The sequence below is a fragment of the Mobula birostris genome, chromosome 2, assembly GCF_030028105.1.
Source record: "Mobula birostris isolate sMobBir1 chromosome 2, sMobBir1.hap1, whole genome shotgun sequence".
In the NCBI taxonomy this organism is placed as follows: domain Eukaryota; kingdom Metazoa; phylum Chordata; class Chondrichthyes; order Myliobatiformes; family Myliobatidae; genus Mobula; species Mobula birostris.
Genome location: NC_092371.1, coordinates 222379383 through 222401127, shown reverse-complemented (window position 1 = coordinate 222401127; position 21745 = coordinate 222379383). Strand labels below are relative to the sequence as shown.

General features: G+C 38.7%; 1 protein-coding gene across 3 annotated transcripts in view; it reads right to left on the bottom strand.

Moving 5' to 3' along the window:
- Nucleotides 1-21745, bottom strand: part of med23 (mediator complex subunit 23) — a 97871-nt gene that overhangs the window by 14661 nt on the left and 61465 nt on the right. For 2 of the 3 annotated variants that reach the window (XM_072251519.1, XM_072251521.1), the window contains 7 exons: nt 20487-20611; nt 12513-12718; nt 9988-10168; nt 8968-9138; nt 3503-3719; nt 1699-1935; nt 104-269 (listed from right to left, as the gene is read on the bottom strand). In XM_072251519.1, coding sequence (XP_072107620.1) covers nt 104-269; nt 1699-1935; nt 3503-3719; nt 8968-9138; nt 9988-10168; nt 12513-12718; nt 20487-20611 — 1303 coding nt within the window. The remainder of the gene's footprint in view (nt 1-103; nt 270-1698; nt 1936-3502; nt 3720-8967; nt 9139-9987; nt 10169-12512; nt 12719-20486; nt 20612-21745) is intronic. The other variant, XM_072251520.1, reaches the window with a different exon arrangement.

Here is a 21745-nt window from a genome sequence, read left to right as displayed (position 1 = left end):
CCTTACATTAAATAAAATGTAATTGATCATTTCATAAGTTAGCCATTCTTTTTAGTCTATCCTTGCAAATACTGAATTAAAAATAATTTCCGGAAACAGCTACCTCTTAAGAACAACATTTAGCAGTGCATTTCCAACTTCCTTCCCTGATACAGACAATGCCATAAGTTCCACACATGTAACATGGAGGGCATGCGCTGCTGGGTTAGGAAATTCATTGAATCTCCAGTCACAGTTTGGAAATGGACCAGGTGATTTTCCTGCCATAGCTGAAGGACTAATTAAGGGAAACGTTACTGAACATCAGGATCTCCACATGGAGAAGACAAAACAGAATGCAGATAAAGCAACCACACCTCATTCAAAAATAATCTTGACATATTGAACAATATTTAACTCAACACAGCCCACACTTTTGAAACAAAAAGGAGTAAAACAAATGGTTACTGTTGGATCAATAGATTTTTAGAGAATTAAGGGATAGAGGCATTAATGCAGGAACGTCATGCTGAAGTAAAAGCTTAGCCACACCTTACTGAATGGCAGCGCTGGCACAAGAGTCTGAATGGACTACGCTAGCTTCTTATTCTTTGGTCCTTGCTAAGTCTTAATTATCCTCAATGGAGGACCTCAAGCCTCAGGAAAGTAAACCAAGAACTGTGTTGAAGATTTCTGGCAGTTTTATGCAGAATGCCCAATGTTTGGCTGTTCATAGTTAAGTATCCTTGGACTCAGGTGGCATTGAGGCACCCTGTCTGAAATGAGCTGAGCAACACATACTAGCATATTAGCTGAGGAATTTGCATCAGCCATTTTCTACCAGCAAGACCTCATGCAGGATTTGAAACTCCCTTCATTTTATGGGAATTCCTACCTGAAGGTCAGGAAATAAAAGCTTTTTAAAAAATTTAATTTTCCTCTAAATTTCCTATAAATGTCCATGTACATCAGAGATACCTAAAAATCTTATTTCCTGTCAGCACATTCTGGAAACAGGACTTTAACAATACACAAGTATGACTTAAGTATTGCCACTTACTTCTCATTATTTCCTCACCAAGGGACTCCAGTGACAGGACCCTACATCTCTGCCAGCTTAGCATAGATATGGGAAGAACCTGGCCCAAACAGAGGGCCAAATTGTATATTTTCCATTCACAAAGTTGTGTCATATAATTACAAAACATCTGGGTTTTGCCAGCTATTCTGCAGGGAGCTTTTGACACTTACCCTTGTAAATACTAGTAATTTCAAATCCTTTGCATAGCTTAGGGAGGCCACAAACTTAAATGCTACAATTTGCTTCAGGATTTTGTTGTTTAAGAGTGAGAAAGAAACTGACATCTTTCAGCAAAATCCAGTACCTTCTGACTCAATCAGATGGATCACATTATAATGCTACAAATAAAATTCAATCAGCTGGAACGATTAATTTCTATTTTAATGCCATATGCTCCTTCAACATGTGAAATTTTAATAAATTCTGGAAGTTGTAAAGAAATGTAGTAGTTCTTATATTTTTAGGTGAAGACCACAATAACTCTTTAATCTTCAGGATAACAAAAACCTCTTGCAATGTTTTTCTGTAAAGACAATATTTTTGATTTATACATCTTCCTATGAGATTAACATTAAATGTCCACAGTTTTTGGTGCTGATCACTTTTTGCATGTAAAAATAGGTAGCACAGAAGGATACTCTCCACTAATCGACCAATCAATTTGCAGTAGTAAGTGTCATCAGGAACCCATGGATTATCCTCACGTGCGTTCATAGCAGATTTCAAATAGGTTTCACTTAAACACCAGCCCTGTGGACGGTTATCTTTTAGGGAACCAATAACTGCATGAACAAGTTTGCGTTTAAGATTTGTACGGTCTCTCAGATGTCTCTCATAGTAATGAAGAGTGTTGTACAAATACGTCACAGGTCGGTCTACAACAAAAGCAAAAATGATTACCCTTAAACCTATGTAGAAATAATCAACTTTATATACAAATCTGGGTACATCTGTTAATATTAAAATATAAATTCTCTTCACAAACAGGAATATAATAGACACCAGGGTCTGTTCTTAGTCAATTGCTAACCCAGTATATTATATTTTAATGCAATGAGTTATGATCAAGAAAGCAGTAAACTTCATAGTTTTTCTAGCCTATGTAAGTCCCCCAACATACTTTTATAAGTTTTTCTTTACAGATTCTCTAATGCCTTAAAAGCTCACATTAACAGCAATTTCAGTTCTGTCCAAACCCTTTCCTTTCCCTCATCTAAACCCCATGAAGAATGTAACTTGGGGATGCTCTGTTATACAAATTACAATATTTGACACTCCTCTCATCTATCCAAGACAGGCAAAATTTCTGAGACTTCATGATAAATGCACAACATTTGACTGACAAGCATTGTGTTGACAAATTTCCATTAAGGTTGGCTTTCCAGTCTGCAGAATCTTCAAAGCCTTTGTATATTAAATGACAACATGCATCATATGAACAAGAGAAAATCTGCAGATGCTGGAAATCCAAGCAACACACACACACAAAATGCTGGAGTTGATACTTGGGTCCTGATGTAGGGTCTTGGCCCGAAACGTCAACTGCGAATGGTATGCTGGCATTCATAGCAAGAGGATTCGAGTACAGGAGCAGGGAGGTACTACTGCAGTTGTACAAGGCCTTGGTGAGACCACACTTGGAGTATTGTGTGCAGTTTTGGTCCCCTAATCTGAGGAAAGACATTCTTGCCATAGAGGGAGTACAAAGAAGGTTCACCAGATTGATTCCTGGGATGGTAGGACTTTCATATGATGAAAGACTGGATCGGCTAGGCTTATACTCGTTGGAATTTAGAAGATTGAGGGGGGATCTTATTGAAACGTATAAAATCCTAAAGGGATTGGACAGGCTAGATGCAGGAAGATTGTTTCCGATGTTGGGGAAGTCCAGAACGCGGGGTCACAGTTTGAGGATAAAGGGGAAGCCTTTTAGGACTGAGATTAGGAAAAACTTCTTCACACAGAGAGTGGTGAATCTGTGGAATTCTCTGTCACAGGAAACAGTTGAGGCCAGTTCATTGGCTATATTTAAGAGGGAGTTAGATATGGCCCTTGTGGCTAAAGGGATCAGGGGGTATGGAGGTACAGGGTCCTGAGTTGGATGATCAGCCATGATCATACTGAATGGCGGTGCAGGCTCGAAGGGCCGAATGGCCTACTCCTGCACCTATTTTCTATGTTTCTATGCTTACTCTTTTTCATAGATGCTACCTGACCTGCCAATTTCCTCCAGTATTTTATATGTGTTACATGCAGATTATATATGCATAACTAATCTTCAGGTTAGAAATGACAATGCCAGTTCAAGATCACAGAAAGAAAATGATGAAAGTAGTATTAACCTGAAGATCTTAAATTATAAATAGTAAAAAAATCTACTTAATTAATCCACAAACTAAGGAGCCAAAAGCTAATTATTATACTGAGGTGTTTAGAACTTACCATGAAACTTGTACAGGCCTCCTAAATGATCAAGAAGTGTTTCCAAAGACTTTGAAACTGGAAGTAGTTCTAAGAATCTGTGGATTACAATATCAAATACTGGCAAAAATCGAAGGCAGACATTTCCAAAATAAATGGGCAGATATTGAGGCTGAATCTGCACAGGAGGATTCACCTGCTCAGCCAAGCCTTCAAAATACAGCTTCTCAGGATATTTCTGAAAGAGAAAACAAGCAACTATCAATAGAAAATCTTCAGGTGCTGTAAATAAAAATGGACTTCTAAATATTCAATGTAAACATTTTACACTTCCAATTTTATGGTTTTAATCACCAAATAACAATAATCTTTTTAATAAAAAATTGTAAGTATAGCAGCCCAACTAGGGACATCATCTAGGAGAGTGGCAGCCCACTACAAGTAAGAGACTTTAACTTGCTAAAATGCAAAGTAGAAAATATTGCTGTGTGTGAGAAGAAAGTTATTTTCTGTCTGTTTAGAGAAAAAAAAAATAAGCTTGCTGGTGACACCCTGCTCTCTCTTTTGGTATCTCCCCATCTTTTATCTGACATGTAGTATTGGATGAACATAATTTCTTTCAACTAAGTATAAAGAAGATCAAAGATACTGATTCTCATCCCCATCATGCATTGCATTACCCAGTCACCAACTCAACCATTTTCTACAAAGTCTGTTTGAAATTGAACCAGGTGCCATATTATGATCAACTTCCCCCCCCCCAACTGATCTTTGGGCCACATATTTGCATGAGCACTAAGATTGCCTATTTTAACATTGCTTTCTCCTTCTTCAGCTCATGCCCTGAAATGATGTCTTTATTACTTTAGACTTGTTGATTAATTATAGAGAAGGATTTATTCACCTGGAGAAGGCCAATTATTTGTAAAGTTCAGAGATTTGTACGGTGGAAGTTGAGAACAAATTATTATCAGATAGAAGGTGCCATCAAATATCTTAGTGACTGTAAATATAGGGCATGATGAATTTGTATCCCGCGTGGCCATGCGGGGCAAGGCAAGTAATTATTAGAGCTTTATTAGAAATTTTTAAATCATCCCTGGTCACAGAATAGGTACCATGTCACTGGAGAACCCAAATTCAAGAAAGGCAGCAGATGTCAGTCCAGTAATTACTGGCTGGCAAGTCTAAAATCAGTAGGAGGGAAGTTGGTGGAAATGTTTCTGAGACAAGGTTAATCTATACTTGGAGAGGAAGGAACTGATCAGAACTGTTAAAAGGATATCCTATCTGACTGAATTTTGAGGCATTAAGTACATTGATGAAGGTTGGCTGATGTAGTTTACATGAGCTTTAGTAAGGGCTATTACAAGGTACAACAACGGAGCCAAGTACTAAAGGTAAAGCTGATGGATCCACAGCAAGTTGGCAAATTGGATTCAAAATTAGTTAGGATACAAAGGGATGCTTTTTGCAAATGGAAGATTGTGATTAGTGGTGTACTCAACTGACAGAGACTGGGACCTTTACAGTTTATTATCCATGTTATTGACATCTGGATGCCAATGCGGTAAGTTTGATTACACAAAGTTTGGTGGTCTTCGTCTACATTTGGTAAGAAGGTCTGAGAAGTGACTCTAAGCTTGGAAAAAAAATGAGATATATTTTGAGTTAACTAGTAAGATAAGGATTATCCAGTCTTTTGCAGAGGCAAATGTATCCAGAGGGCAGGATTGTTTAAGTGCCAGGAGAGTTAGAAAGGATTTGGGGAAGTCTTTCTCAACAAGTGGGCAGTCAGCAACTGGAATGAAAGGTGAAGGCATGCTCTCAACATTTTACACGTACTTTTATCAGTACATTGAGCTCCTTGGCATAGAACTCTACAGGGTAAGTACTGAAAAATAGGATTAATACAGTTACAAGAAAAAAATTGGAACCCTTTGAACTCACCTGGTTTTCTGCATTAATTACTCAAGATGTGGTCTAATCCTCATCTAAGTGACAATAATAGACAATCACAATCTGTCTAAACTAAGAACACACAATTACACTTTACATGTCTTTACTGAACACATTGTTTAATCATTCACAGTCCAGACTGGAGAAAGTATGTGAACTGGTCGAACCTCCTTTAGCAGCAATAACCTCCACTAAACGTTTCCTGTAGCTGCTGATCAGACTTGCACAATGACGAGGAGGAATTTAAGACCATTCCTCCATGCAAAACTGTTTCAGTTCATCAACATTTCTGGGATACCTTGCATAAACAGTCCTCTTCAGGTCATGCCACAGCATCTCAATTGGGCTAAGGTCTGGACTCTGACTAGGCTATTCCAAAACATGAATCTTCTTCTTTTTAAACCATTCTGTTGTTGATTTAGTCTTGTGTTTCAGATCATTATCTTGTTGCATCACTCAACTTCTATTAATCTTCAGGTGATGGACCGCTACCTTGACACTCTCCTGTAAAATGTCTTGATACAATTTTGAATTAATTGTTCCTTCAATGATTGCAAGCTGTCCAGGCCCTGAGGCAGCAAAACAGCCCCAAACCATGATGCTTCTTCCACCATGTTTCATTGTTGGGATAAGGTTTTGGTATTTTAGTGCAATGCCTTTTTTCCTCCATAGCCTTGTGCATTTCTGCCAAAAAGTTCAACTGCTGTCTCATCTGTCCACAGAACATTGTCCCAGAAGTGTTGTGCAACATCCAGGTGGTCTTTTGCAAACTTGAGATGTGCAGGATTTTTTTTTGCGAGCAGTGGCTTCCTCCATTGTGTCCTTCCATGAACACCATTCTTATTCAGTGTTTTTCTTATAGTGGACACATGAAAAGAGACTTTACCAAGCTCCAGAGGTCTTTTGCTGTTACCCTTGGGTCCTTTTTCACCTCCTTTAGCATTGCACATTGTGCTCTTCCTGTGATCCTTGGTGGATGCCCCCTCCTAGGGAGAGTAGCAACAGTACTGAATTTCCTCCATTTGTAGACAATTTCTCTTAATGTGGACTGATGAACACTCAGGTCTTCAGAAATACTTTTGAAGCCTTTTCCAGCTTCATGCATCTCTACAATTTTTCTTACAAAGTCCTCCAAGAGTTGTTTTGATTGAGGCATGGTACACATAAACAGATCTTTCTAGAAAAGCATAGGCTCTGTCAGTAACCTAATTTTGGGTGTCTTTATTTTAATATATAGGGCAGGGTACCCCTACAACCTACACTTCCAATCTTATCTCATTGATTGGAACACCTGACTCCAAACAGCTTTCATGGAAGGCATTACCCCAGAGGTTCACATACTTTTTTGAGCCTAGTCTGTGATTGTTTAAATGGTATACTCAGTGGTTGATGAGAAGAAATACAATTGTTTGTGTGATATTAGATTAGGCATTTTGTTTGTCTATTATTGTGACTTAGATGAAGATCAGCACACAATGATTAATTAATGCAGAAAAACAGGCAATTACAAAGGGTTCACAAACTTTTTCTTGCAACTGTATTTGGTGAAACAGACGTGGTGGGCTGAAAGGCCTGTTTTCTTCTGCTGTATGGCTATTCATATATACTCCTGATCAGTCTCATTCATCCTACTCTCCAAAAACTTTACATAACTGAAAATACTTGTGTCCATGCCAGACCATGCACCACCCTTCTCTGCAGGTTTGATAACAAAATCTGTGTTGAACACGATGTCAGCTTGAGGAAGAGCAACTTATCTTCCAGAGTTGATATGAAATTCTACAACTTCAGATAACTAGTTTTCTCTATTTGTTTCGGAATTGATCAGCTCTGATGTACGAACGTATATCATCCATTTATGTATGTCAGGAGTTCCCAGCCTGGGACCCACAGACCCCCTGCCTAATGGCATTTTGATCGATGGGATAAAAAAGGCTAGGAACTCCTGATCAATGCTATTAGCTCAGTTTTTCTCTTTCCACAGGCCGTTTTCTGGCAAAGGTGTGCTTGGTAAGTGGAAGGCCTTCAAAAGTGAAATTTTGAGAGTACAAAGCTTGTATCTATCTGTCAGGATAAAAGGTTAAAAAACTGCTACAACCACTCCGTTCTGTGCTGTACTTTTCTATGACTCTATGACTAACATGGTTGGATCTGCTTGTTAGTTACTAGAGCTGTGCATTTTGCAGGTTTTAGATACTCCTCTGTGTGAGTCCTCGCTAACTGTCCTTTAACCAGATAATTTCATCTGCAACTTATCTCTGCGGCAACCCTGGCCTTCAATCAGAGTTATTCCCTTTGTCTTATTCATTAGGAGTAAAGGTTGATTAAAGAAATAACCACAGCTGTGAGATCAAGTACCTAATTAGAGGGATTATCAAATGGAGCTACACCTGATGAAAGATCATGCTGAAATGCTAATTGCATTTCTCACTCTACAACATTAGGCCTTTATCTGCTCCAAACTCCATAGGGCACCTGAGCACAAGAGTCATCTCCTCCAAAAGGACAACCTAAATCTTCAGACAGCAAATGATCAAAAGACACAAAGTGATCAAGGACATTCAGCAAAGATTTTTTTTAAATGGGAAAGTCATGACCAACTAACTTGACTGAATGTTTCTCTGGAGAAGGCAACAAGGAATATCAATAGGGACTGTAGGGATGATGAATTCTATGTACGTGCAGTACAAAGACAAGCTATATTTTTTCAAACTTGGAAAGTTGATTCCCTAGTGATGCATATAAAATGACATCTTTCCAAATTACTGCAATACTGATGATTTGAAATTAAAAAACAAAGACCTGAACCCCAGATAAATCTCAAGAATCAGAATCAAGTTTAATATCACCAGCACATGTGAAATTAGTTAAATTTGTGGCAGTACAATTTAATAAATGATAAATATTGAAAAAATTAATTACAGTAAATAGATATTAAATAGTTAAGTTAAAATAAGTAGTGAAAAAACAGAAATAAATAAAAAAGGTAGTGAGGTAGTGTTCATGGGTTCAACTTCCACGGCAGAGAAGAAAAAGCTGTTCCTGAATCAGAGTGTGTGCCTTCAGGCTTCTGAACCTCCTTCCTGATGGTAACTATGAGAAGGCGGCATATGCTGGGTGGTGGGGGTCCTTGAGGCACCACTCCTTGAAGAAGTCTTGGCTATTGCAGAGAAGGCATCATCTATCAAAGATGCCCATGATCCAGGCCATGGTAATTTCTTGTAGCTATCACTGGGTAGGAGGAGGTGGAGAAGACTTAAGTCCCACAGGTTCAAGAACGTCTGCTTCCCTTCAACCATTCTGTTCTTGAACCAATTTATATAACCCTAATCACTGCCTCAGTATAGCAACATTATGTCCACTTTGCACTACATTGGACTTGTATAATTTACATTTAACTTGTGTTTTTCTTGTGAATGTTGTGCCTCTAATGCTTGTGTTGCTGCTACAGGGAAGCTTTTCATTTTAGTTACAATAAATTTGATACATGTAATCTGAACTGAAGTATCAATAAGAAAGTCACTCACCTTGTGGTAGCTCATGTGTTTTGTATGCCAGTCATTCTGCAGCCAATGCTCTGGAGAGTTTTCTTTCACAAAGTCACTCACTCTGTTCCTAAAATCATTTGGTTTTAACAGCAGCAACTGAATAATGAAGTAACAGACTTGGGCTTCATTCCCTTCGTGGCTTCGCAAAGCCTACATTTAAAAATAATTTTCATTACAGCAGTCAGTTCTCTTGTATACAGTGGAGAAGGAGGATAGAAGACAGGCCACACACACATAATCTGGGAGCATTTAAGTTAAGATATTTCAGATACAATTTTTCCTGGTTCTTTATCTTTGTGGGGATGGGAGAAGTAAGTATGACAAGAACTATTACATCGGTGTCTTGAAAAAGTATTCAGCCCCCACAACTATTTTTATATTTTACTGTCTCAGTTTCTAAAATTAAAATACATTGATATAGGATTCTTGAGCTAATCTACAAAGCGTTGCACATCATATCAAATCAAAAGAACAATTCCAAAACCTGTAAAAACCAAAACTGTGAGGCTGAAAAAGTATTCATTCCCTTTGTAATTATGATACTAACTTTCCTCAGGTGCAGTATACCTTACCGACTCATCCATTTTGCTGATGTGGCTCTGAGAGGTGGTTCAACTAAGTACTGAGCAAAAGGGAATGAATACTTTTGAACTGCTGACATTTCAATTTTTGAATTTTTGGGTTTTCAAAATCTTCCAAAAAGCTCATCTAAAAATCAGGTATGTTGTAAAGGAAGACACCCGAATCAGAGATTTTAAAACCCTATTAATTATTGCATGGCCATAGCTAGAAAATCTCAAATTGACAATGGTCGACAATAAGAAATTTTTAGTGTTTACTCTGAGGAACACTGAGGTCACAAATAAAGCTATAAATATGTTCCAGTTTTACACATTGCATTCAAAAATATGCATTTAATTTTCAGTCTGAAATATCAAATGTGTAGCATGACTCATATTTTTTCCACTGAACTTGAAAACTGATTAACAGTAGACTTACTAAGCACAAAATCAGTCTGTCCAAAGTGACAATGTTGTATTTCCACACCATATCATTGAGGATTTCAATGCATTTGTTCAACTGTTGCCCTCCAGCAGAGGTTGAAAATTCATAAACGAGGAAATCGGCAAATGTTCGAACATGAGCTACCAAAGCTCTAGCTCCAATTCTTTCCAATACTCTGCATTCAAAGAAAAATACAGATCTCTTTCACTATATACTATTTATAGAAAAATTACATAACTTGCAAATACATTATACATTTATACAAGTAAAAAATGTGTAGCTGCAAAATACTAGAATTCAAAAGCAACGCAGAATAAAATTTACATTTTTCAAACAAGATGCTAAGAGCTTATTACATTAAAAGAAATAAAAAATTAAGTGGGTGCAAACTTAAAGGCAAAACTACACTTTAAGGTACTAAATCAGATTGTGAAACAGAAAAATAATTACAGAAATATCTAAATCTGTTGAAAACAGGTAAATGTTACAGTTATAATAGTACAAATTAATTGTACAGAAATATACAATTAAACTCTTTTTCAGGATTGAGAATTACTTGCTTTCATTCCAATTTTGTTGGTTCTGAGAAATCTAATGTAGCCAATTTTGTAAACACAAACATTTCCACAGATGGGGGAGAAAAGTGGAAAGGAGTTGAGTTATTTTATCAGGTGACATACTCCTTCTGTGTAGATTATGTGCAACTCCCAATGCATGACCTGAGTTTTACAACACCATCCAGATTGCATTTTTCCACTTAAGAGTGCTCATGGGCCAAAATTACCAAGAATCATTAAGCTGTCAGCAGAAATAGTACAGATATACATTTAGAAGCCATTTGGGCAGGTTTTTGAATAGGAAAGCCTTAGGTGCTTGAAGGTCTAAGGTTACATCCACACTAGACCGGATAATTTTGAAAACACCGGTTTCGCGTAAAAATGATTGGCGTCCACACCAGTCCACATTAAAATGGGTATTTGGGCGAATCTCCTCCTACTGGGCATGCGCAGGACACACAGAAAACAAGCAAAGAGGAAATGTTATACCTGGTGCGCGTTTGTCCAGTTAGACTAGAAAAACTTAAAAGGAAATTGCCAAACAAAAGACATGTTTGTCCAGAAACATTTTCTACAGCCATAGTCTCTTCACTGATGAAAGGGATGACAGCTACAACTAAATGCAATAAGGCTTGTTACTTGGCAAAAGTGAAATTTGCTGTTACATTTGTTTGCCTTTACTTTTGCCGTGTCTTTCTGTATTATTTTGCTGTATTTAACATGTGCAATAAAATGAGTTACTGGGCAAAAGTGACAATTGCATCCATTGAATGTTTGCACAAGCAATACGTTAATAAAGCACCTTGTTAAATGTACAAAACATGTCTGCAGTGTTATCTTGTATTTCTGTACAATGTTACATTAGGCTGTTACACATCTATTGTCAGATATTGTTGTTGTGGTGTTGGAGGGCGCGTTCAAGAAAATGATGAAATGCTGCGCTGCAGCCACCATCTGTTCCGGCACGTCATGGCAGCGTTTTTAAAATTAGCCGGTTACCCCGTACACACTACAACGCCCAACCAGCGTTTTCAGATTTAAACACTCTGGACGGTGTTTTAGAAAAGCTCCGTTTTCAGGGGAGGAAAACGCCATTTCAGTGCGGACGGAGGGTCAAAACGAAGAGAAAAAGCCTCGGTTACGGATTTATCCGGTCTAGTGTGGACGTAGCCTAAAACAGGTATATAGGATTAGCACGAATATGTATTAATGAGGTGGGCCAGAAAGGCTGGCTTCAGTTTTGTGTGATTCTATGAAGAGTGAGCACGTGCAACCCCCTCAACTTTATGTAAACATTTTCGATACTAACATGGTCCTTAAGGCAAGGAATGCCTAATGCCCAATTATTTTCTATGTTTTATTAAACAATATTAGAAAATGGAACAGTACAGCACAATGCATGCCATTCAGACCACAATGTTCTGCAAACCTCTTAAACTACTCTAAGATCAATCTAACCTTCCCTACTACATAGCTATCCATTTTCCTTTCATCTGCGTGCACTGTTCCAGCAGTAAGTGAAATGTTCTCATGCATATAGCCTTTCTTGCTGCGCAGTTGGAATTTTCTTTTATATAAATGTTAACATAATTTTGAAAGAATGCTAATATAATTTTGAAATCTATGTTAATATAGTTGTACAATACCCTGTAATTATGTGTTAATGAATATAATTCATACATTATCTAAATAAAAAACTTACCACAACCTTTACTTTGAAAACAATAGTCAATTCAAACCTGGTAACTCATGTAATGCTCAATTCATATACTGTGGTGGTGGTGGTGGGCATGTGGGTGTAAAGTGGAATTCTATTTTGCTACGATTCAAAACAATTAGATTATAGCTAAAAACCTGCACAATGTTATTTATAAGATCTGTAACATGAATATTCTGCAGAAAATTTCCAGTTCTTACTACTTTTTCAGTAAATTTGCATGAAGTCATTTTGTTGGTGTTCACCTGTAGCCAATCTGGTTAATGTGATCAGTCTCCAACAACATTTTCCACAGTAGACAGAGGAACAGTGGTGGAGAACCCTGCATGGAGAAATGAGTAATGATATCGTTCTCATTGGTCATGGACTTCCACTTCCTATATTCTTCTTCCACGTTCTTTTTTAAATTAAATCGGCTTTCCTGAGGTACGTTGTTTTGTTTGAAAAAGGCCTAAGACAGATAAAATATTTTAAATCAACAGATTTAACAACTTCAATATATTATAAACACAGATATGAAAAACTGTGGTTGCAGAATTATTTTCAAAACTTGAGTGTATCACTATTAAACGCTGGCAATGAAATTCTATTTTTGATTTTATGCTGATAGTGGATCACCTTTATACTTCAACTGCTTTAAGACCTGTTTTAATACTTTGAAACCATAGCAAAATATAAATTAGGAGCAGTAGTAGACCATTTGGTCCTTCAAGCCAAGTCCATCATCCAAATTCAGTACCCTGTTTCCACTTCTCCCCATTTCCCCTGATCTCTTTACTATTAATCAATAGCAGCACTTATAAATTGACCTCAACTGCCTCCACAAGCCTATCATTTTTTTGGGTGAAGAAACTTCTCCACTTCTCTGTCCTAAATGGCATACCTTCAACCTGTGGCCCATTGTTCTAAACTTCCCCAAAAATCAGGAATTCCTTTCCTGCATTTTGTCTGTCCAGATCTTCTTGGATTTTTATAAGTTTCAATGAGATTCCACCTTATTCTTTTAGGCTCCAATGAAGATAAATCCAAAAGTTTCAATCTCTTTTCATTTGTTAGTCCTGCTAGCCAAGTACAAACCCCATTTCCAGAAAAGTTGGGATATTTGGAGTACTGTGACCAGTTCTGGTCGCCTCACTATAGGAAGGATGTGGAAGCATTGGGAAGGGTACAGAGGAGATTTACCAGGATGCTGCTTGGTTTAGAGAGTATGCATTATAATCAGAGATTAAGGGAGCTAGGGCTTTACTCTTTGGAGAGAAGGAGGATGACAGGAGACATGATAGAGGTGTACAAGATAATAAGAGGAATAGATAGAGTGGATAGCCAGCGCCTCTTCCCCAGGGCACCACTGCTCAATACAAGAGGACATGGCTTTAAGGTAAGGGGTGGGAAGTTCAAGGGGGATATCAGAGGAAGGTTTTTTTTACTCAGAGAGTGGTTGGTGCATGGAATGCACTGCCTGAGTCAGTGGTGGAGGCAGATACACTAGTGAAGTTTAAGAGACTACTAGACAGGTATATGGAGGAATTTAAGATGGGGGGTTATATGGGAGGCAGGGTTTGGGGGTCGGCACAACATTGTGGGCCAAAGGGCCTGTACTGTGCTGTACTATTCTATGTTTTCCAAAATGCAATCAAAACAAAGTTCTGTGTTATGTTAATTCACGTGAACCTTTATTTAACTGACAAAAGTACAAAGAGAAAAGTACAAAGAAAAGATTTTCAGTAGTTTTACTGACCCACTTAATTGTATTTTGTAAATATACACAAATTTAGAATTTGATGGCTGCAACACACTCAACAAAAGTTGGGACAGAGTTAAAATAAGATTGAAAATTGCACAGAAAAGTCATGCTACTGTGACAATTATAGCCACCTGGGCTCGGGAGTACTTCGAAAAACCATTGTCACTCAACACAGTCCGTTGCTGCATCCAGAAATGCAACTTGAAACTGTATTACGCAAGGAGGAAGCCATACATCAACCAGCGAGTTCTCTGGGCCTGAGCTCATCTCAGATGGACCGAAAGACTGTGGAACTGTGTGCTGTGGTCAGATGAGTCCACATTTCAGCTAGTTTTTGGAAAAAACAGGCGGCGAGTTCTCCATGCCAAAGATGAAAATGACCATCCAGATTGTTATCAGTGAAAGGTGCAAAAGCCAGCATCTGTGATGGTATGGGGGTGCATCAGTGTCCACGGCATGGGTGAGTTGCATGTATGTGAAGGTACCATTGACTCTGAGGCATATATTAGGATTTTAGAGAGACATATGTTGCCATCAAGGCGACGTCTCTTCCCGGGACGTCCATGCTTATTTCAGCAGGACAATGCCAGACCACATTCTGCACGGGCTACAACAGTGTGGCTTTGTAGACACAGAGTGCGTGCGCTTGACTGGCCTGCTGCCAGTCCAGGTCTATCTCCTATTGAAAATATATGGCGCATCATGAAGAGGAAAATCAGACAACGGAGACCACGGACTGTTGAGCAGCTTAAGTCTTATATCAAGCAAAAATGGACAAAATTTCCAATTGCAAATCTACTACAATTAGTATCCTCAGTTCCAAAACGATTAAAAAGTGTTATTAAAAGGCAAGGTGATGTAACACAATGGTAAACATGCCTCTGTCCCAACCTTTGTTGAGTGTGTTGCAGCCATCAAATCCTAAATTTGTGTATGTTTACAAAATACAATTAAGTTGGTCAGTAAAACTATTGAAAATAATTTCTTTGTACTTTTGTCAGTTAAATAAAGGTTCACGTGAATTAACATATCACAGATTTTTGCTTCTATTGCATTTTGGAAAATATCCCAACTTTTCTGGAAATTGGGTTTGTAATAAGTCTTGTGAACTTTCACTCCACAGCAATCACATACTTCTCAGACAAGGAGACCTAAACTGAACTAATAGTTAAGGTATCGTCTCACAAAGACTCTGTACAACTGTAGTAAGGCACCTCTGCTTCTGTGTTGAATTCCTCCCACTACGAAGGCCAATATTTACCACTCCATCCACCTGTTTGTTTACTTTCATCTACTGGTGCAAAGGATTCACAGGTCTCACTATATCTCCCCTTTTCCTATTTTATTGCTATTTAAATCATAATCTGTCTTCCTGATTTGTCATTATAATAGCCTTACAATAAAGTGAAACAGTATTAAAAAATATTGGGGCAAATAAAAACAAGTTCTGAATTGTAACATTTCTTTGAAGGTGAAGAAATGTAGTAAGTCTTATTCTGAATTTTACCACTGAGTTGCAAAGAATATGCACTTTAAGCTACTTGACTACCACCATAGAAAATCTCTTCTATATGGTTGTATTCAGAAATATAGATAATTTTGATGGGTATTGCGGTATCATTCTAAGTGAATTGTTTAAGTGGCAAAGGTAGACAGCTCTTTCATGAGCATGTCAGATTCCAGTTATATCCACCTTTTCCTTTAAATTAGCTTCCTTTCACCAAGTGAAAGTCAGAATGCAGAATGCAAGAATATGTTCACAGAGTTTTAATAATTTGACTCAGGATCAGGAGTGCTCTAATCAAAGTACATTTAGAACTTTCCATCCATGTCTATTTTTCATCTTATCGCCTCACAATTTATTGCTTTGTTCAGTCAGAACACACTGGAATCACTTTAGAAGACCTAATGTGATTGACAACATTTGTGGAGGGATTAGAGCTTGAGCTTTTGGGTTTCGTTAGCTAAGAATAAAATCAAAAAACAGAAACAGGAAAAGAAATGCTGCACAAGTTTCAGAGAAATGTGAATTTAGTGGGAATACTTTGGTAGTCATTGTTACTTTCTTTCACTGTTAAGGCTGCTCTTTGTAGAATTGTTGTAGCTCTTATTGTAATTTATACCTTTTTAATACATTATATATTGCAATGTATTACTGCTGCAAAACAACAAATTTCATGACATATGCCAGTGATATTAAACTTGGTCTAATTCTGATGCAAGAAATAAAATTAACATCTCAAGATGATGATTCCTCAAAAGAAGAAAAAGTTATAAAGATTTAAGCAAGTACAGAGGTTGGGGAAGGGGAAAGGGAAGCAGTAGCAGGAATGTTCAAGTGATAAAAGGGACATAGGAACAATTAGAAGAACTAAAGAGGTATGAATTAGCACAACATTGGTTCAAAGAAATGTGAGCAATGATTAATATCTGAGATTATTGAGCACTGGGAAGATTCCAGAATTATATTGAGAATTGATTTCTGTTCCTACAGTTTGCATTGGACTTAATCAAAAAGTACATCCAAGAACAGCAGAATCAGATTCGTAGCCTGTCCTCATAGACACCTGAACTATTTCTGATACTTCTATTCCTTTTCTGGATCTGTCTGTCCACATCTCAGTAGACAAACTATCCACTGATAAGCTCGTTGAAAACCCAGGGACTCCCACAGTTACCTCGGCTCACCTTTTCCCACCATCCCTTTCTCTCAGTTCTCCATCTCTTCCACATTTGTTCTCAAGGTGAGGCTTTCCACTCTAGGTCATCCTTCTTTAGGAAATGTGGCCTCCCTTCTGCCATAGTTGGAGCCCTCATTCACATTTCCACCTGTCAGTGCTCAAACTTCCTCTCCCAGGCCAAGCAGAATTTTCTGGTTTTCACCTTTCACCCCACTAGCTATTGAATTCAGTATATCATCTTTTGCCATTTTTGCTACCTCCAACAGGATCCCACTACCACACACATCTTCCCTCCCCATCGCTTTCTGCTTTTCAGAGACCACTCTTTCCAAGATCAGCTATGCTACTCATCCCTTCCATGTTCCCTGCACTTTCCCCTGCAACTGTAGGAGGTGCAACACTTGCCCCTTCACCTCCTTCTTTAGTAACATTCAGGATCCTAAGCAGCCTTTCTGGGCATGCAAAGATCAACCTCCAACTTTTGTCTGCTTCAGTCAGTGTTCGCGATGTGGCTTTCTCTACAGCGTTAGAACCAAGCACAGACCAGGCTACCAATTTGTAGAGCTTCTGTGTTCTGTCTACAACAGCCAATTTGAGCTTCTGGTCAAAAGTCTTTCAATATCCTTTCTCTTCCCACACTGATCTGTCTCTCCTCAGCCTTTTTCACTGCCGTGATGAGGCCAAAAGCAAACTCAAACAACATCTTGTATTCCACTTGGGCAGCCTACACCCAAATGGCATGACGACCAAATTTTCTCATTTCAAACAACTCACACCCCTTGTCTTCTTTTCCCACTCACTCCTGTCCTTCCCGGCGTCCTCTCCTTCTGATCACTTTTTCCTTCCCTCCAAGACTCTTCACTCACCCTGATCTGGTTTCATCTGCATCAGAAGGATTTCTTCTTCCTTCTCCCTTGGCTCATCTCTCCTTTCCCCCTTCCACTTAGTTCCATCTGCCCATTAGCCCATAATGTCTGGTTCCACCCATCACAAAACAGCCTATTTCACCCTTCCCTATCAACTCAATACACAAGCTATATTCTCTCGACATTCTACATCTTGAAAATATCATTACTCCCACTGGGGAGGAGATACAGTAGCTTGAAGACCTATATTCAAATGTTTTAGACAGCTTCTTTCCCTTCTCTATCAAGTTTCTGAATGGTCAATGAACACTACTTGTTTTTCCTCTTTTGCACTATTTATTATTTTTTGTAACATAGGGCAGCTTTTATGCCTTGCACTGAATTACTGCAGCAAACAATAAATTTCACAGCATGTCAGTGATAATAAACCTGATTCTGATGGTGACCCTCTCTTTACCTCAGCAGATGCTGCTTAACCAGTTGAGTTCTCCTAACAGTTTGTTTTTGCTTTAGATCATATTAATGTGCAGTGAATTTAAATGAAAGACAACTGGAAGCTAAGGTTCACATTTGTACTTAACAGTAAGATATGCAAAACAATCCCTCACTCTGCTTCGAGATTCTTCAATGGAAAGGAGATCCTTACAGCAAGCAGAAACTGAAATGAGTAATTGATAATTCACCTGGAAAGAGCTTAGAGGGTCAAATTGTGGGAAAAGGCAGGCATTTAAAATAATGTTATTCACTTGAGACAAAAGATTACCAAAAAATAATCCATTTATAGTAGCCCGTAAATCAAATTTGCTAAACTAACTTTGATTTGGGGTTGGAATGATGCTTGAGGTTGCTTTACATTTTCTTTGTCTCTGTTACTGTTGAAATCACTTCAACATTTTGATTACAGTAAAAAAAATTGAAATTTACCTTTCTGATAAGTTTGATATGAAAACATAATAAATTTTAAAAAATTACAAATAATGAAACCATTACATGATTTTTTTATTTTCATACTTGGACAGGAATATGTTAGATATATCTGATGTTTACTTTTCAAGGCATTGTATTTCAAACTTTTATTTGAAGTTCACTACTTAGAAATACTTACACATATGATTTAAACTAGCGCTCAAACAAGCAGAATGGGGCCGACCTTAGAAGCTATCTCAAGTTAGTAACAAATTATCTATCCTTAAAGAGCCTTCTTTGAAACTTATGTCTAAAGCTTAGACAATCATAGGCAAAGCCCTCCCTGCCGTTGAGCACAACTACATGAAATGTCACAGAAAAGCAACATCCATCCACCCAGGACATGCTTTCTTCTCACTGCTGCTATCAGGATGATGATACAGGAGCCTCAGAGCTCACATCACCAGAGAGAGAAAAAAGGAAAAAATAAAAAAAAACAAATAAGAAATGGGGTGAGAATGGGAGGAGGGGCATTAGCGGAAGTTAGAGAAATCTTTTTTCTCTCTCTGTCCCTCTCACAATCACTCCTTGCCTGCTCTCCATCTTTCTCTGGCGCTCCCCTCCTCCGTTCTTTCTCCCTAGGCCTCCCGTCCCATGATCCTCTCCTTTCTCCTGCCTTTAATCCCATTTGCCAAACAACTTTCCAGCTCTTAGCTCTATCCCTCCCCCTCCTGTCTTCTCCTATCATCTCGGATCTCCCCCTCCCCCTCTCAAATCTCTTACTATCTCTTCTTTCAGTTAGTCCTGACGAAGGGTCTCGGCCTGAAATGTCGACTGTGCTTCTTCCGATGGATGCTGCCTGGCCTGCTGCATTCCACTAGCATTTTGTGTGTGTTGCTTGAATTTCCAGCATCTGCAGATTTCCTCGTGTGTGTGGTCTTTTATTGACTCTGTTATGGTTATTATTCTATTATGGATTATCGAATAAGCCTGCCAGAAAATTAATCTCAAGGTTGTATATGGTGACATATATGTACTTTGATAATAAATTTACTTTGAACTTTTGAAATAAAACAGAATACTTCAGATCTTTACAGATGCATGATAAAAGCATCTTATTCAGATGCATCAAAGCTTGGAATGGCAAAGACAAACCTTCAGAGAGTTATGAACAAAGCCCAGTCAATCACAAAAACCAGCCTCCCCTCTACTGACTGTCCACACTTTCTACTGCCTCAGAAAGAGAGCCACAATAGTCATGGACCTCTGCCACCTTGGTCATTCTCTCTTCTCCCCTCTCCCATTTGAAGATAGAAAACATGTTACCAACAGGCTCAAGGAAATACTTAACCCCACTGATACAAGACTCTTGAATAGATCTTTTATACAACCTAGAGGAATTCTTGATCTCACAATCTACCTCTTTGTGCTCTTGCACTTTACTTGTTTACCTGCACCACACTTTCTCTCTAACTGTAACACTACATCCTGCATTCTGTGTTTTTCAAGCAACACACATAAAAGTTGCTGGTGAACGCAGCAGGCCAGGCAGCATCTCTAGGAAGAGGTACAGTCGACGTTTCAGGCTGAGACCCTTCGTCAGGACTAAATGAAAGAAGAGCTAGTAAGAGATTTGAAACTTACTAGCTCTTCTTTCAGTTAGTCCTGACGAAGGGTCTCGGCCTGAAATGTCGACTGTGCTTCTTCCGATGGATGCTGCCTGGCCTGCTGCGTTCACCAGCAACTTTTATGTGTGTTGCTTGAAATTCCAGCACCTGCAGATTTCCTTGTGTTTCTGTGTTTTTCCCCCTTTTTGTACAGGGTACTTCCTTTATATACTTATGTATGGAATCTGTCTAGATGGCATCCAAACAGAAGCTGTTCCCAGTACATGTACTGTAAATCTCAGTACATGACAATAATAAACTAATAAGCTAATTAAGAATTTTATTTGCATGGCTACCAACTTGTGTGCTATCACATTTAATATTTACCTCCAAAATCTCCAAATGATAACCTTACCTGCAATGGAGCTGGAAAACAGCTGAGAGTGTGGGAAGCCCAGTTGTGAGGGGTGAAAACCATAATTGTCTGTAGAATGTCTTTACACCAGGTACCTTGTATAGATTCTGACCCTGTAAAAAAGTCTATATATATTTTTAAAAAGACATGATAAGCAATAAGAATAGCAGGTAATGCAGAAGTACAAGGGCATGAAGACAATACTGAACCTGAAAACCAGCACTTAGCAAACATGACCCAAATTCCATAGCTGCAGCAAGCCACCTGTGCTTATCTACCCACTAGCCCTGCTCTTACGATGAGGGGAATTGCATGGTGAGAGTTCTCCGATCGGCAAGGTGCTGTTCAAATCCACAGAACTACATAAGCAGGCCTTTAAACCACTCTCCAGGATGAAAATGGCTGCCAAACTGCTGAATGGTTGGAAATGTCATACATTTTCTTAACAATAGCAACTAAATGACTTCAAAAAACACTAAATAAGATTGTACAGAAAAAAATTAGCACATATCAATTGAAAATATAAACTATTTTTCTGCCTCATAGTGGTTCATTCAAACTATTAACCCTGTGCCAGGACTAGAGGCTGATTTATACTTCTGCCTCAACTTGATGCTATAGGTACGGCGTAGCCGCGAACCCTACGCAGATCCCTACGCCGTAGCCCAATGTGCACCTCTCCCAAAACGTAACTACATGTCGCAGAAACAATTGTGATTTGTCTGCTTGGTAGCATCGCATTTCCTCCTACGCTGCAGTAGCTTCCCATTGGGCAACTGAAGGGCAGGGAAGGAACTCTGGCTGCAATGCTTTCCATAAAGCTTTACAGATCTCTGAAATTATGGAGGACACATTTCGCTTTCACAAAAAAAGACGCTCACTTGAAACTTGTTTACCCTGAGAAAGACTACCGTGAAGCCTTGCACGGGCAGGTCTGTGCGCATGCGCGACGTACCCAAATTGCAGAGCGACGCAGACACACCAACGCACAAGTATAAATGCTCACAAGGCGCGTAGGCCACTTGCGTAGGTTACGGCGTCCATTTGACGCATAAGTATAAATCAGCCTTAAGCTAATAGAAACTTAGTACAACATCTACTGGCAAGCTGCAGAAGGCTGATTCATTGAGACACAGGGCCATTTGTGACTAGGGCTAGGCAGTCAGGAAGCCTGGTGAACAGAAGGTTGGTCAGGTGAGGATTGTGAATCGTGGGTGAGGCTAAATTACTACCATAGCCCAAATGGTGCTTACAGAAGA